Genomic DNA, 13,907 nt, shown 5'->3' on the forward strand with positions numbered 1-13,907 from the left:
TATGGTGTTTGTTGTCCCCTCTTTCCTCTCCTCTCAACCCTCAGCTGAGTTGAATTGAATTGGTGGCACCTCACCTCGCAGAAGGGCTTTTGATGCATCTGTCCAGCTTTCCATGGCTCAAAAAATTATTAGAGTGAGTTCAAGGCCAGATGACCGGACATGTGAACACTTCTTCTATCCAATAGCATTGTGGGGACAAACAATAGGAGCTATTAACTATGTGAATGTGGTCTTGAGAAAAAAAAACATGAGCAGGCCTTTTTCTTAGTATTGTTAAAAGTGATGTTGTAAATTTGCAACTGTGGGTCTTACGGGGTTAAGAACAAATCACAAATGTATTAACCAATACTAGATGAATAAATAAATATTGTTAAGAGAAAAAGGTTTATTTTTTAACATATATAGGGTACATTTCCTTGAGTAAAATGTTTGTACAGTTTTATTCTATGTCAAAATGTTCATATATTTAGGAATACAGGTTTCAGTAATCATTCCATAAATTCTTTTGTTAGTGTGGTTTAACTGTTTGGATTACCTGACTTCACCTGATTCCCGGAGGAGCTGTGCTGGACGTCTCCCATTTTCATTTCTGAAAGGTGGCAACCCAAGTCGGTTACTCTTTTGTGTTTGCATGGAACTCCACGTGAGGAGTCTTACGTAAAATCGTTTTTGACCAATCGTGTCGCATGTGCTAGAACCGGAAGTTAGAAGCTGTTGGTATTTTTCTCAAAGCAGACTAGAGCACCTTAAACTACAGGCTCCAAAAGAGCGGTCAGTGTGCACCATCAAAGTGTATTTGTGGAAGAACTTTCTAAGATGAAGCACAACTCGAACGTCCCGGCTTTCCTGACCAAGCTGTGGACACTGGTCGAGGACGCGGACACCAATAAATTCATCTGCTGGAGTCAGGTAACGCCATCAATGTGCTTAGCATGCTAATGAGAGAAGCTAGTGCAAAGCAAACAGTCAGCTTTCGAGGTGAACCGTAAGTTAAGGTAGTAAACGCACTATTCTGCCACACCGTACAGAGTCAGCCGCGTTTTTCACAAAGCATTGTTTAAAGATGGTAATTAACAAGCATTTCCAGCCTTTCCCACACTGTGCAGCAGCTGGCAGCTAGCTCTGTGTTGCTTCTTTGTGTACCTGCTGGTCATGCCAGGCGAGGGTCATCTGGACGCTGAGTCACCTGTCCGGGCCTCTGAACTCTGCTCCTGGGTCACAACTCAATCACTTACACTTTTTATTCACTTTTATTCACTTCCACACTTGGAGAATATTCTTGGTTTTAATTTTGAAAATGGTTCTCAATTTTTTACAGTCTGATATGGTCTGTTAAAATAGAACTGAGAAGCAAGCTTCAGGTCCCCATTTAGAAGCACACACACACTCTGTGACATGACCTGTTTAAGTTCCACATGGCTTCGGACACGCACCCCCTTCCTGGGTGGAATGAGAATATCGTTGGGTCTGATGGATTTGGTCTCATGTTGTCGCACACAGAAGACTGGATAGTGAGATTGCCATCTTTCTTGTGGGTGACCTGAGTTCAAACCCCCTGCATGACAGGGACTACCTCCAGGAGTGGTCCTTAGGCAAGACCCCCTTACCCTACCTGCCTACCAGTAGGGATGGGAATTGTTAAGAATTTAGCAATTCCGGTTCCATTATGGATATCGCTTACCGATTTGGTTCCTTATTGATTGTCATCCAGTTATATATAGTACAAACGGCTTTGGTTGCCATAACACTTTGATTTAAATTATACAACAAGTAGTTCCGACAAAGGAATCTGATTGGTCAAGAAGAAATTTAGAACGTGCTGAAGTGAGCATGACAGTACGCCTGACTCATCACCTAAATTATTACTCCGAGAGCGCTGAACATCAACGTCAGCTCTGAGTTAAGTCATCTGGGACTAGAAAATACTTTCTGTTGCTAGGTCGTTACCAAGGGTCGGATTATTTGCTGCAGTGGTAAACTACTTTCCATTACACATAGGAGTCCCCATGTGTTTCCATGGCAACGCAAAAAACTTTAAAATTTGAGAGCAAACTGTTGATCGACATGGATATATTTTGATTATACATTTTATTTTTGTCGGCATTACTTGCTATATTACCCTCGAGGGTAATATTGTTTAAGTATGCACCAACATTTTATCTATTTTGGCCTTTTACTTTTCACTGCCTCGATGAAAGGGGTAACTACAGGTGTGTGGGAGCCTGCCTCTGAGCCTGCCCCACTCTTGCAGTCCTCGTCAACTAAATGTTAATATCAGATGGAAATTATTCATACAGTATGCCTCTAACATTAATACAATCAACAGGACCTGGAAGTTTTATGTTACAGGGCTCTCGAGTTTTGAATGTTTTGCGTTACCTGGGACTTTTGAGACTGAAGACGCTGTGCCACAAGCTCCCCTGCGAGAGTCGGTGCCATCGCTTAGCAGCGTGTCAAAAACGTCACATTGGTGCAAAGTAATTGCATGCTGTGAGGTCAAATGTTTCAGCATGTTGGAGGTATTTCCCCCTTTGATGTGATCACAGCTCTGCACGTGTTGCAGCTGGCCCCAGTATTGTCCTTTTTGGAGAAATATAACCAAACTTTGGAGCGCTTCAGCCTCAAAGCCATGTTGGAAACATTCTGAGACAAGATACGAAGCGTGCAGACGTTAGCTGAACGGGATCATTAGGCAGGCGGGATAACGATTCCACGGAATTGAACTACTGGGAGCCGGTTTTCGATTCCCATCCCTACCTACCAGTGTGAGTCGCTTTAGATAAAAGTGTCTGCCAAATGCATGAACATGAACGTCTCCTTTGTGTTTTGTGAAAGTGGCTTCAGAAGGCTCCTCTGAGAGTGTCATTAATTGTTTCTAGGAGGGCAACAGCTTCCTTGTTCTGGATGAACAGCGCTTTGCTAAAGAGATCCTCCCCAAGTTCTTCAAGCACAACAACATGGCCAGTTTCATCAGGCAGCTAAACATGTGTAAGACTCCATTTATTGCCTCCTATTTGTTTGCATGTGTCAGTAGGCCTGTCATGATAAACAATCACTTCTATGATTGTGAGTACTTCAGTAATCTTGATCATGTTTGAAAAATCACATGAATCCTGGCTGAAAACAGCAACTAAGAAATGTCATTTTCCACATTGTTTTATACTATTTGATGGAATTGACTCCTTTTTGTCGATGTTTTCATGCCTAGACACACTCTCCAGCTTTCTTGCAGTCTGCTTTAACGCACGCAGCTGTGAATTATACCAAGGAGCCAACCTCTTCTGACTGATTACCTTCCTTTTCAGAGGGGCAACATTGTCCAGTGTTGTATGCATTGAAGCTATAGTGCTGTCAACAAGAGAGTCAAGTTCTACTGGAGTAAAATTTAGGTAGCCGTCCTCTGTCATATCTGCACATGGCAGTGAAGAAAAGGATGATGAAATCAACTCTTTAAATCTGGTTACAGCATTCTCTGACAGACACCTTCTATATGTAGAATTCTTCTCAGAAACCGTGTAGTCAAGTAATGTAAATTCAAAAGTTATTAAAAAATGGTCAGACAAGACCAGTTATGAGGGAACACTGTTAACTGTTCACTCTCAATGCCATAAGTCAGCACAAGGTCAAGGGTATGATTAAGGCAGTGAGTAGGTCTGTGAACACTTTGAGAAAATCCAATAGAGTCTAATATAGAATTAAAGTTAATATTTAGGCTGTCATTTTCAACATCTACATGAATATTAAAGTCACCCACTACAATGACTTTATCTGTACTCAGCACTAACTGGGATAAAAACTCTGAGACTTCAGACAGAAACTCAGAATAAGGGCCAGGTGGACGATACACAACAACAAACACAAGAGGTTTTTGTGATTTCCACTTTGAGAAACCCATTACAATGACTGCTTGTTTTCTCCCCTACGCTGTGATGATGTGATTGATGCGCCTCTGCTGGTGTGTACGTGCAGATGGGTTCCGTAAGGTGATGCATATCGACACAGGCATTGTGAAACAGGAGAGAGATGGTCCAGTTGAGTTTCAGCACCCTTACTTCAAACATGGACAAGATGACCTGCTGGAAAACATCAAGAGGAAGGTGAGTCATCAGCCACCATTAATTAAAACACACATTTAAATACAGTGCAGGATTGTGGGAGGCGGGAAAAAATGAACAAGAAGAGCTGTAAGATGGACCGATGTCCCTCGTGTAAAAGCTGCGAGCTGCTGCAGCATCCTTAGGCATCCTGAGATGCAGCCCTGGGAGAGGTATGCAGCATGCACAGATCACACATGGACCAACACGCAGACTGCATGCTGCATACCTCTCCCTGCTTCATACACCCACATAGCCTGTGGGTGGCACACACTTATTTTGTTACCACAACTGAGAGAGACATTGTTGGCACTGAGTGGTACTTCTTACCTGCTTAAAACAAGGGACCCCATGGTGCGTTTAAGGTACACCTCGCACACTCTGAAATCTACATCGAGCTGTCAGTTGACCCTGGACCTCCCACTGCAGGGCAGAGTGAAGGACTTTTTTCTGGTGCTGGATAATAAACTGGAGTGGTCTGCCAACATAGAAGCAGTGTACAGGAGGAGCCAGAGCCGTCTCTTCTTCCTGAGGCGGCTCAGGTCCTTCAGTGTCTGCAGTGACATGATGTGCATGTTTTATCACACGATCACTGAGAGTGCACTGTTCTATGCTGCTGTCTGCTGGGGGAGTTGCACTACAGACAGAAACTGTAGGCGCCTGGACAAACTGGTGAAAAAGGCTGAAGGTTAGACCCTCTGTGCTGTGGTGGAGCAGCGGATGAAGAGGAAGTTATTTTCCATGATGGGGAACTTCCTCTCCACAGCATCCTGACAGGACAGAGGAGCAGCTGCAGTGAGAGGCTGCAGGACTGAGAGGTTCAGGAGGGCCTTTGTCCCCACAGCCATAAGGATGTGACTCCTGACATGTTTTTTTTCTGAAATTTATTTTATCTGTTCATTTATTATTATTGTTGTTGTTATTGTTCTCATATACAATGATTGTAAATATATATATATTTTTAGCTACTTTACTAATTTGAATCTCCCCCTCTGGGATGACTAAAATAATTTTCTATTCTATTCTATATAAAGCTGCTGTTCAGAGATGTCACAGATGTGCTGTACGGTTGGGCGGTATCCAAATTTTGATACCTTCATACTGTCTCCACATTTTACCGCGGTATACGGTATTACCGTGACTAATTAAAAATGATGACGTAGGGCTCAGACAGCATCGCCAAACTGTTGGCTTGTGCCTACACCATTCAGAAACTGAATACCAAACTCTAATAATGAAACAATAACATAATGTGCACAATATTAACAACTTTTACTAGTTACTTACTTACTTTTAATTGAGAAAATACGTTGTTTGGAGGCATTTGGATTCAAGTTTCCACTCAGCTGTAATGATGTGGACAGTCAAGGACATATGGAGTCACGTTAACTGACGACCACATGTCAGTTGTTAAGGAATAACTGTTGGCCTCTGACAGCAGTACTTGAACCTCGTCTCTAACTTTAATATATAAATGTGGGACGGCTGTTTGTGAGAAATGTTTCCGTCCAGGCAGCCCGTACTGGGCATCTAGAACCTTTACCATGTCCATGAAGGACTTTTTTCCAGCGTGTGGAAAGAGACCATCTCCTTCGCCAAGTATATTGTCACTGCAGCGGTGCAGGTTTTCCAGCGGACACTGTCCCTTTTGTACTTCATTTTTCCCGAAGGCCTCCATTATTGTCGGCTGTGTGTAAGAGGCGGACTTAGTAGTTGCTGGTTCTGCATCGGTATCAGCGGGAGGTGTTGAAACTGTTGCACTGAGTGAACTTGGGGACAAATGCATCCTCGCAGCAGTGAGTGGGTGGTTAATTCGGAGATGTGTCCTTAGGTCGGAAGTCTTTCCGTCTCTCGGTCACCTTTTTATTGCACAATTTACAAATTGCCTCGTTAGTATTTACCGGCTCTCCCTTCTCGTTAGCTCGGAGCCCAAAATACTGTCAGACTGCAGAAGTCGTGTTGTTCTTAGGGACCAGGTCAGTCGGTGCGCAACTTGCCATCTTTCTCCCTCTCTCTCTCTCTCTCCCTCCTCCATGCTGTCACGTGATGACGTCATGTTCATAAACTTTATCATAAGTCTCCAAAAGTAAACTACTGTGGAAGTAAAACTGAAAAATTCAACCACATATAAGTGCTGCTGGACATAGTCATTTTTAGGCCTTAAATTACTTCCATCTTATATTTAATCCTTATCTCCTATATAAGTGCATTGCATTTTTTTTAGTGACGGTATTGAAACTGATACCGTTGCTTTTGAAAGACACTGCTGGTATACCTTATTACCTTATTACCGTCCAACCCTAATGTGCTGTCTGTAATAGTGGCATATTTCTCTGTATAATATTAAGATTCTTCTTATTCTTATTCTTATTCTCAGGGGGTAGCTTAGGACTGAAAGCTCATCAGTTTGTTTGCATAAAGCAGTAAAACTTCTGTCGAGAATGGTGGATGTTCATGAGCCAATGCCTGTTTTGACACCTAACAGTTTGAGAGACAAGTCCATGTCCATTTAATTAAATCTCTTCAAATCCAGAGCGGGCAGATGGTATTCAGCTGGTTTGCCTTGTATCTTTGTATTTTGCTAGCTTATGTCAACCCAAAACTCAGATATCCCTTCAATCACTTTTATGGTCCTTTGTTTTGAGAAGCTGTCAGAGAAATAATTGATTGTTATTCATGTGTCCCAGGTTTCTAATGCACGGCCTGAGGACAATAAGATTCGACAGGATGACCTGACCAAGATCTTAGCGAGTGTTCAGAGTGTTCACAGCAAACAGGAGAACATTGATGCTAGACTTGTAACACTTAAAAGGTGAGTGTTGACCTCTTCATGAGATATCCAAGACAATTGAAGTGAATGTATACAGAAAAACAGATCCCCACTGGTACCAACAGACAGGACTGTATGGAACAGAACCTTCTGATCACATGATAGAAGCAAAGTCCCATGTTGCTTAACTTGTTTTTTTTATTTAAAATGTTTTAGGGAGAATGAGGCTCTGTGGAGGGAGATCTCAGATCTGAGACAGAAGCATGCCCACCAGCAGCAGCTTATCAAAAAGGTGAGCACCACGCCAGCCATCAGGTTATCCTGTCAGCAAACCATTAAAACTACACACTTTCTGAAGGAAGCAGCTTCATAGCTTCTGCAGTTTATCAGGACTTTCTCCTTTCTGTCCACACGTTGGGATTCTTTAACATTTAAGATCTTTGTCCATACTTTCCAGCTTCAGTCATACTGAGCATACATGAATCAGACATGTTTCAGGTTTGAAGTGAATAAACTCTGTAGTGTCACCAGAGGGGGGGTGGAATAGGCCGTGCTGATGGTGATTGTAATGCAGTAGAAGAAGTAGTTTGAGTACAACAATCAACTGTTGTGAAAATCCACAAGACGAAAGTGCATCTTTCATCTCTGGGAATAATTGGGATATTATATCATATCTGGGAAGAGGTCAGTCGGTCACTGAATTTATTTGTCGGCTACGATCAGAAGCAGCTTGGTGAGACACGTCATTTTTATCTGTCCAGGTCAGACCAGGTTCACAGAGTTGTTTTCTTTCTTCCTGATGAGCATAAACAGCAACTGAAAAGGAGTGTGCTTTATTTTTTCATTTGTTTATTAATGTCCTGTTTGCAACCATGTTTCCATCTTTTCTTCTTACTTCTCATATCCTGCAGCTCCAATGGAACACTGTGTAACATGCCACTAATGAAAGAATGCAGTGATTTCCAATTAAAACCAATGCTTCATTCATAATGGAACATAGAAAAATATCAAATATTGAACGTGAAACATTTCACTGTCATAAAAATATTAGCTCATCTTGAATTTAATGGCAGGCATGCTTCCCACTGTATAGCATCGCCTCTTCTTTTAATAACAGTCTGTAAACATCTGGAACTGAGAAGACAAACTGCTGGACCTTTGGGAGAGGGTTGGAGAGGACGCTGGCGTTGTTCTGTTCGCCGTTTTTCGCTACCAACTCAGTTAATCTGAGCGACCGCAGACCTCTGTCTTGATACCAGGCACGGCTCCATTTTGGTGACCACCATGCCCCATCTTTACTGGGTCTGACTCCTCCAACTACGGCACTGATGACCTCCTTGTCCCAGGTGGGCTCCCTTCTTTGCCCATTGCCTTGGTGGCTAACAGCAGACTTTCTGCCTCCGGAACTGGCATGCTGTCATACTCTGCTACCTTGCTGATGGAGTACAGCAACTACACCCCTCCATTCTGCATTACACTCATCAGAGCACTCGAACTCCTTCGCCGGCCCCGTTATATCCACAGAGGATCTCATCGAAGGTTTGTTTATTCCCAGTCTTGGCATGCAGTTCCATCCCTCTGGTCAGCTGTGCGTCCACTCGCATCTCGTCGATGTCTTCAGAGCGCCAATGCTCTAGGGATTTGTAGTCCTGGACACATTACAGCTGCTGTAGTGCCACACAAGCAGCTAGACAACAGACGCAGAGTGGATTTCAGAATTAAAAAACACTCGGCTCATAAAAAAATCCTGCCTTTTTCACAACCACATCCAGGACAAATGCTTGGACTTGATATGTCTTACAGAAACCGAATGTTTTTTCTGTTTTAAACGAGACTTGTCCTCCTGGCTACAGCTATCTTCAAAAAGCCTGCACCACAGGGCATGGTTGGCGGGTTGGCTGTAATATACCGCAGTCACCTGGATTTGTCCCCCTTTTCTCTCCCAGAACTGTCCACTTTTGAATGTCTGGGATTTAAATGCAAATCCCCATTGTCCATGACAGTACTTCTAATCTACTAACCACCTAAACCAAATGCATCCTTCATTGCAGAGATGTGCAACCTCCTGTCAACATTCTGCACAACATATCTTTCTAATATCTTAATTCTGGGAGATATGAACATGCATGTGGACAAACCTTCTGGTGACCTTGCTGCCAAATTTCTGCATGTCTTGGACTCTTTTAACCTCACAAACCCTCAATCTGGTCATGACTGACTCTGCTCCTGTAAACAACCTGTGTGTGTATGATCTGGGGGTGTCTGAACATAAAGTCATTTCCATGGAGTTTCCATTTCCATCCCTCCTCATCAAGTCCAAACACCAAATTTCTTTCAGAAATCTAAAAAACATTGACTCATACTGCCTTGCAGCAGACCTCCAGCATCTCATTTTCATAAACACTTCTTCAATAAACGAAACAGTGTATTTTTACAATAAAATCCTGGGCAGCATCCTGGATATCCATGCGCCTGTCAGAGTCAGGATGGTCACTTTTTCCCGTCCAGCCCCCTGGTTTACCAGTGAACTGCAGAGAATGAAGGCAGCTGGCATTGAGCGACGTTATAAATCTACCGGACTCACTGTGCACAGATTGGCTTACCGAGAACACCAGAAGGCCTATTCAAAGTCGCTCAGTGAGGCACAGTCACGGTTTTATTCTTACATCATTTAAAAACATCCTGGAAATTCCACGCAGCTGTTTTCCACGACCCATCACCTTCTCAAACCCCAGACCGCCTCTATCACAGAGGGGCACTGCAATAAATTCATGGAATTTTTCAAAACAAAAATTGACAACATCCAATCAGGATCAGGTCCTCTCTGGACCCCCAGCTACACTGATCCCACCTGCCGACCCACAGTTCGGGATCTCCAGACTGCTGTGTTCCTTTCCTGAGGTAACTCATCAGGAGATCAAGGACATTATTAAGGGGCTGGAGTCCTCCACCTGTGCCCTCGACCCTTTTCCTACAGCTTTAGTAAAGGAGCACATCTCCACTATCTCTCATCACCGCAGTGATTAGCCACTCCTGAATCACTCCTGAATGGTCACATTCCACCTGCTCTGAAAACTGCCATAATCAGACCACTCCTCAAAAAACCTGAGCCCTGAAGTCCTTGCAAATTTCCGTATCCAACCTCTCATTCCTTGAGAAAGTTGTTGCTGTCCACCACCTGGACCATCTCAGACACAACAGCCTGTCCGAAACATTTCAGTCCGGTTTCCGTTCTGCACACAGTACAGAAACGGCCCTCGTTAGTCACAAATGACCTGCTGATGGTAGCCGATTTGGGTTCACCTTCTCTCCTTGTCCTTCTGGACCTGTCTGCTGCATTCGACACCATCGATCACCACATCCTTCTCATCCACCATTGGACTACGTGACACTGCCCTAAATTGGTTTTCTTCTTACCTGTCCAGGAGAACTGAGTTTGTTTACGTGGGTGGCTCAAGGTCCAGGACTCACACTGTCACCTGTGGGGTCCCCCAGGAATCAGTGCTCGGCCCCATACTCTTCACCCTGTATTTGCTCCCCCTTGGTCGAGTCATCAGCCGCTTTGGAATATCCTTCCACTGCTATGCTGATGACACTCAGCTTTATATGAAAATGGGCTCCCACCCCTCAGCATCATCGTCATCATCCGCTCCATCACTGTCCAAACTCACTGCCTGTGTGGAGGAGATAAAGGTGTGGATGAATCAAAACTTCCTTCAGCTCATTAGCTCCAAAACTGAGGACCCTCATCAAACCAGATCATCTCCCATAACTAGTATTGCTTTCTCTGGCCTGGACATTTTACTCTACAGTCACCAACTTGGGTGTGAGATTTGACCCTCAGCTAACCTTCCAAAACAGCTTTTTACCACCTCAGAAACATTGCAAAATGTCCCACTCTCACGCTCGCTGATGCCAAGAAGCTTGTCCACGCCTTTGTCTCCTCCAGACTGGATTACTGCAATGCACTTCTCACAAATAAAATGTATTATTATTATTGTCTGATGTAGATTCTAACTGCCCAACAGTCCCGGGTCTTCTTTGTTATATTCAAGGTTTCATAATGCTCCCTATCAGTAGAGCAATCTTTGTAAATGTGATCAGTTGATTTTATGGTTTTAAACAGAATTCAAACACAGGAATAACATTTTCAGTCACCATTAGTGGCACCATATTTTTTTATCAAACGTGGGAGCAAAGTCTTTCACGAGTCTTCTGATGTCAGACTGAGTTTAATAGCAGGAGAGAACAAGTCAGGGAGGAGGAAGTGTTTATTTTATCAGGCAGACAATATTTCTTGGCCACTGTCAGAGCTAAAGTTTCCATTTAATCTTCACTGTTCCTTTTTTTTACAGTTGATACATTTCATCATCACCATGGTTCAGAACAACCGCATTCTGAACTTAAAACGCAAAAGGTCAGTTCACACTTTGCAATGTCATTCATCTGGGATTCTAATGAGAGTTGGGATTGACCCCCCAAACATTGGTGTGCATGAAATAACTCCCTGTGGTGGCATGAATCATGTCCGGTCCCTGTGAAATATGGGATTGTTGTTTTTGCTGTGCATATTAGGAATGAAAGAATGATTTCTGCATCTTTTTGTGCGTTACTGATTAGTATAATGAAAGAATGACATATATAAAGAATTAGATGGTCTTTTTTTTAGATATGGTAAAATAATTTGTATTTGTTTGTCTCTGTTAATTGAACAGGTCGATTCTTATGAACAGCAACGGAAAGAAACCCAAATACATTCATGAGATTTATGATGACAAAGTGTGTGTTGAACAGGTCAGTACAGTTTTCATTTTATAAATCAGTGTATGATCTGTTATTCTTGGATTTTTATTATCAAACGCAGTCTGATCCATTTCCTTGAGATTGCTCCTAGATAGAATTAGCTGGAGGTGACATTCAAGAACAGAGCGGTCAGATGTTTGGAAGCTTTGCTACAACATATTTCATTTGAAAACAGACTGAATGTCAGAGGGTTGCACCTCCTAAAGACCTGTAATCTCTGGTGTTAATGTTGTCTTTGAAGGTCTTACACATGTTGGACTGTATTTATAACTAATGGGCAACATTTAATAGTTTGCTCCATGAAATGTGCTTTCTGTATAGACATCCGTCAACGGTGTGAAGGACTCTGAGATTTCAGACGATGTCGTCATCTGTGACCTGACTGGGAGCGATGGAGATGTGACGGCTGAGGTCATAGAGGGGTCACCGAGAGCCTACGAGCAAGGGTGAGATTTTCTCTGTTCCATTTTCTCTGCTTTGACACAGCCACATGTGGACCACTGGCAGATGTGTAAAGCCACATTACCACGGTTGGTGTTTTCTGCTCTTCACAACACAGCAGACTTGTTTTTCCAGTTGATGCACGCAGTGTATCAGAAACAGTGGAGAGTGTGTTCAGTTTGTTTGTTTGTTTCTGCATTTAGCAGAAACTTACAGGTAGGCAAATAGGTTAGGGGGTCTTGCCTAAGGACCCCTACTGGAGACAGTACCTTTCATGCAGGGGATTTGAACCCAGATCTCCCACATAAAAGGTGCCAATCATACCACTAAACTATCCAGTCCACGTATCTGACTGTATCCTGTTTAGTTGTGCTGTTCTTTATTTTAACATGTCAAAGCAAATAAACCTTCCCATTGACTCATTCTGAGGTCAATTCAAGTGTCAAGATAATAAAGCAGCGCGCCGATCTGAAGGTCCACAGTTCCACTCCCGGCTTCCCCCTACATATCTGTGTCTGAGTGTGTGTGATAGAAAAATCAACTGTAAAAATAAAGTGTATACTGTAACACTGTAAGTCGTAGTTTGTGCTTCTCTGTCATTTCAACGCCGTAGCTACAACGTGGATCCCTCCGCCGTAGCTACAACGTGGATCCCTCCGCCGTAGCTACAACGTGGATCCCTCCGCCGTAGCTACAACGTGGATCCCTCCGCCGTAGCTACAACGTGGATCCCTCCGCCGTAGCTACAACGTGGATCCCTCCGGCGTAGCTACAACGTGGATCCCTCCGCCGTAGCTACAACGTGGATCCCTCCGCCGTAGCTACAACGTGGATCCCTCCGCCGTAGCTACAACGTGGATCCCTCCGCCGTAGCTACAACGTGGATCCCTCCGCCGTAGCTACAACGTGGATCCCTCCGCCGTAGCCTGACGTGCGCCTCCAAAAAATTCTAACAACAGGTCACGTAGACGTGGGCCGTAGGGGCTGTGATTGGTCCACTTAGAACGTCATTTCCGGCAGTTGCCTTTTCCGGTCTTAATGGCTGTATACGGCGAAGAAACTCGTAAATTCACCCGTTCCCAGCCTCAGCCGGTTATACAGACCACCTCCGCGAACGTCTTCTCTGTCGCCAGCGCTTCAACGTTTGTAATTTAAGCATTAGTTCTTCGATATGAGCTCCAGCTGCAAATACAGCTGGGTATTTAATCTCTGGGTACTGAAACTTGGCACGGAAAGACGAGACATGTTTTTTTTTTTTTTTTTTTTTTTTTTTTTTTTTTTTTTTTTTTTTTTTTCCCTTGTCCTGTTCAGCATTATGGCAGCAGAATTGTAGTCTGAATACCTTTGATGCCAAACAGATTTGCTTTGCCAAGGGAAGTTTTATAAATGTAAAGCTCCCCTTGATGCCCATTTATTTATTTTTGTTTACAATATATGACATGTAATAGAACTGAACCGGACCGGGGGACAAGGAAAGAAGAAGAGGAAAGAAGAGGAAACAGAACAAAAATAGAAACAAAAACCAGACAACCAGCTGCTACACCTGTAAAAAACAAAACAGACAACAATCCATGGCCTCTGAGGGGAATCCAGCCTTAGCGCCACCAGGAGCACCTGAAAGCAGACAAGCAGAGAAAAAACAAACACACAAACAAACAAAAACAAGCACAAGAAGCGGTAATCGCATACAACACAGCTGTGGATAGATGACCTGAGACGACATGATAACACATCAACTGCTTAGCGAGCATGCTACTGGGCTAATGAATGTGTGTGTGTGTGTGTGTGTGTGTGTGTGT

At 43.4% G+C, this 13,907-nt stretch overlaps 1 protein-coding gene across 3 annotated transcripts in view; it reads left to right on the top strand.

Annotated features, from left to right (window-relative positions):
* Positions 1–698: 698 nt before the first annotated feature.
* hsf2 (heat shock transcription factor 2) overlaps positions 699–13,907 on the top strand; it is a 29,138-nt gene continuing 15,929 nt past the window's right edge. For 2 of the 3 annotated variants that reach the window (XM_072362844.1, XM_072362846.1), the window contains exons 1-8: positions 699–909; positions 2,880–2,988; positions 3,970–4,097; positions 6,782–6,906; positions 7,081–7,156; positions 11,220–11,281; positions 11,580–11,658; positions 11,989–12,113. In XM_072362844.1, coding sequence (XP_072218945.1) covers positions 817–909; positions 2,880–2,988; positions 3,970–4,097; positions 6,782–6,906; positions 7,081–7,156; positions 11,220–11,281; positions 11,580–11,658; positions 11,989–12,113 — 797 coding nt within the window. In that variant the 5' untranslated portion in view covers positions 699–816. The remainder of the gene's footprint in view (positions 910–2,879; positions 2,989–3,969; positions 4,098–6,781; positions 6,907–7,080; positions 7,157–11,219; positions 11,282–11,579; positions 11,659–11,988; positions 12,114–13,907) is intronic. The other variant, XM_072362845.1, reaches the window with a different exon arrangement.

The sequence above is a fragment of the Leuresthes tenuis genome, unplaced genomic scaffold, assembly GCF_036924035.1.
Source record: "Leuresthes tenuis unplaced genomic scaffold, fLeuTen1.0.hap1 SCAF_13, whole genome shotgun sequence".
Lineage (NCBI taxonomy): Eukaryota > Metazoa > Chordata > Actinopteri > Atheriniformes > Atherinopsidae > Leuresthes > Leuresthes tenuis.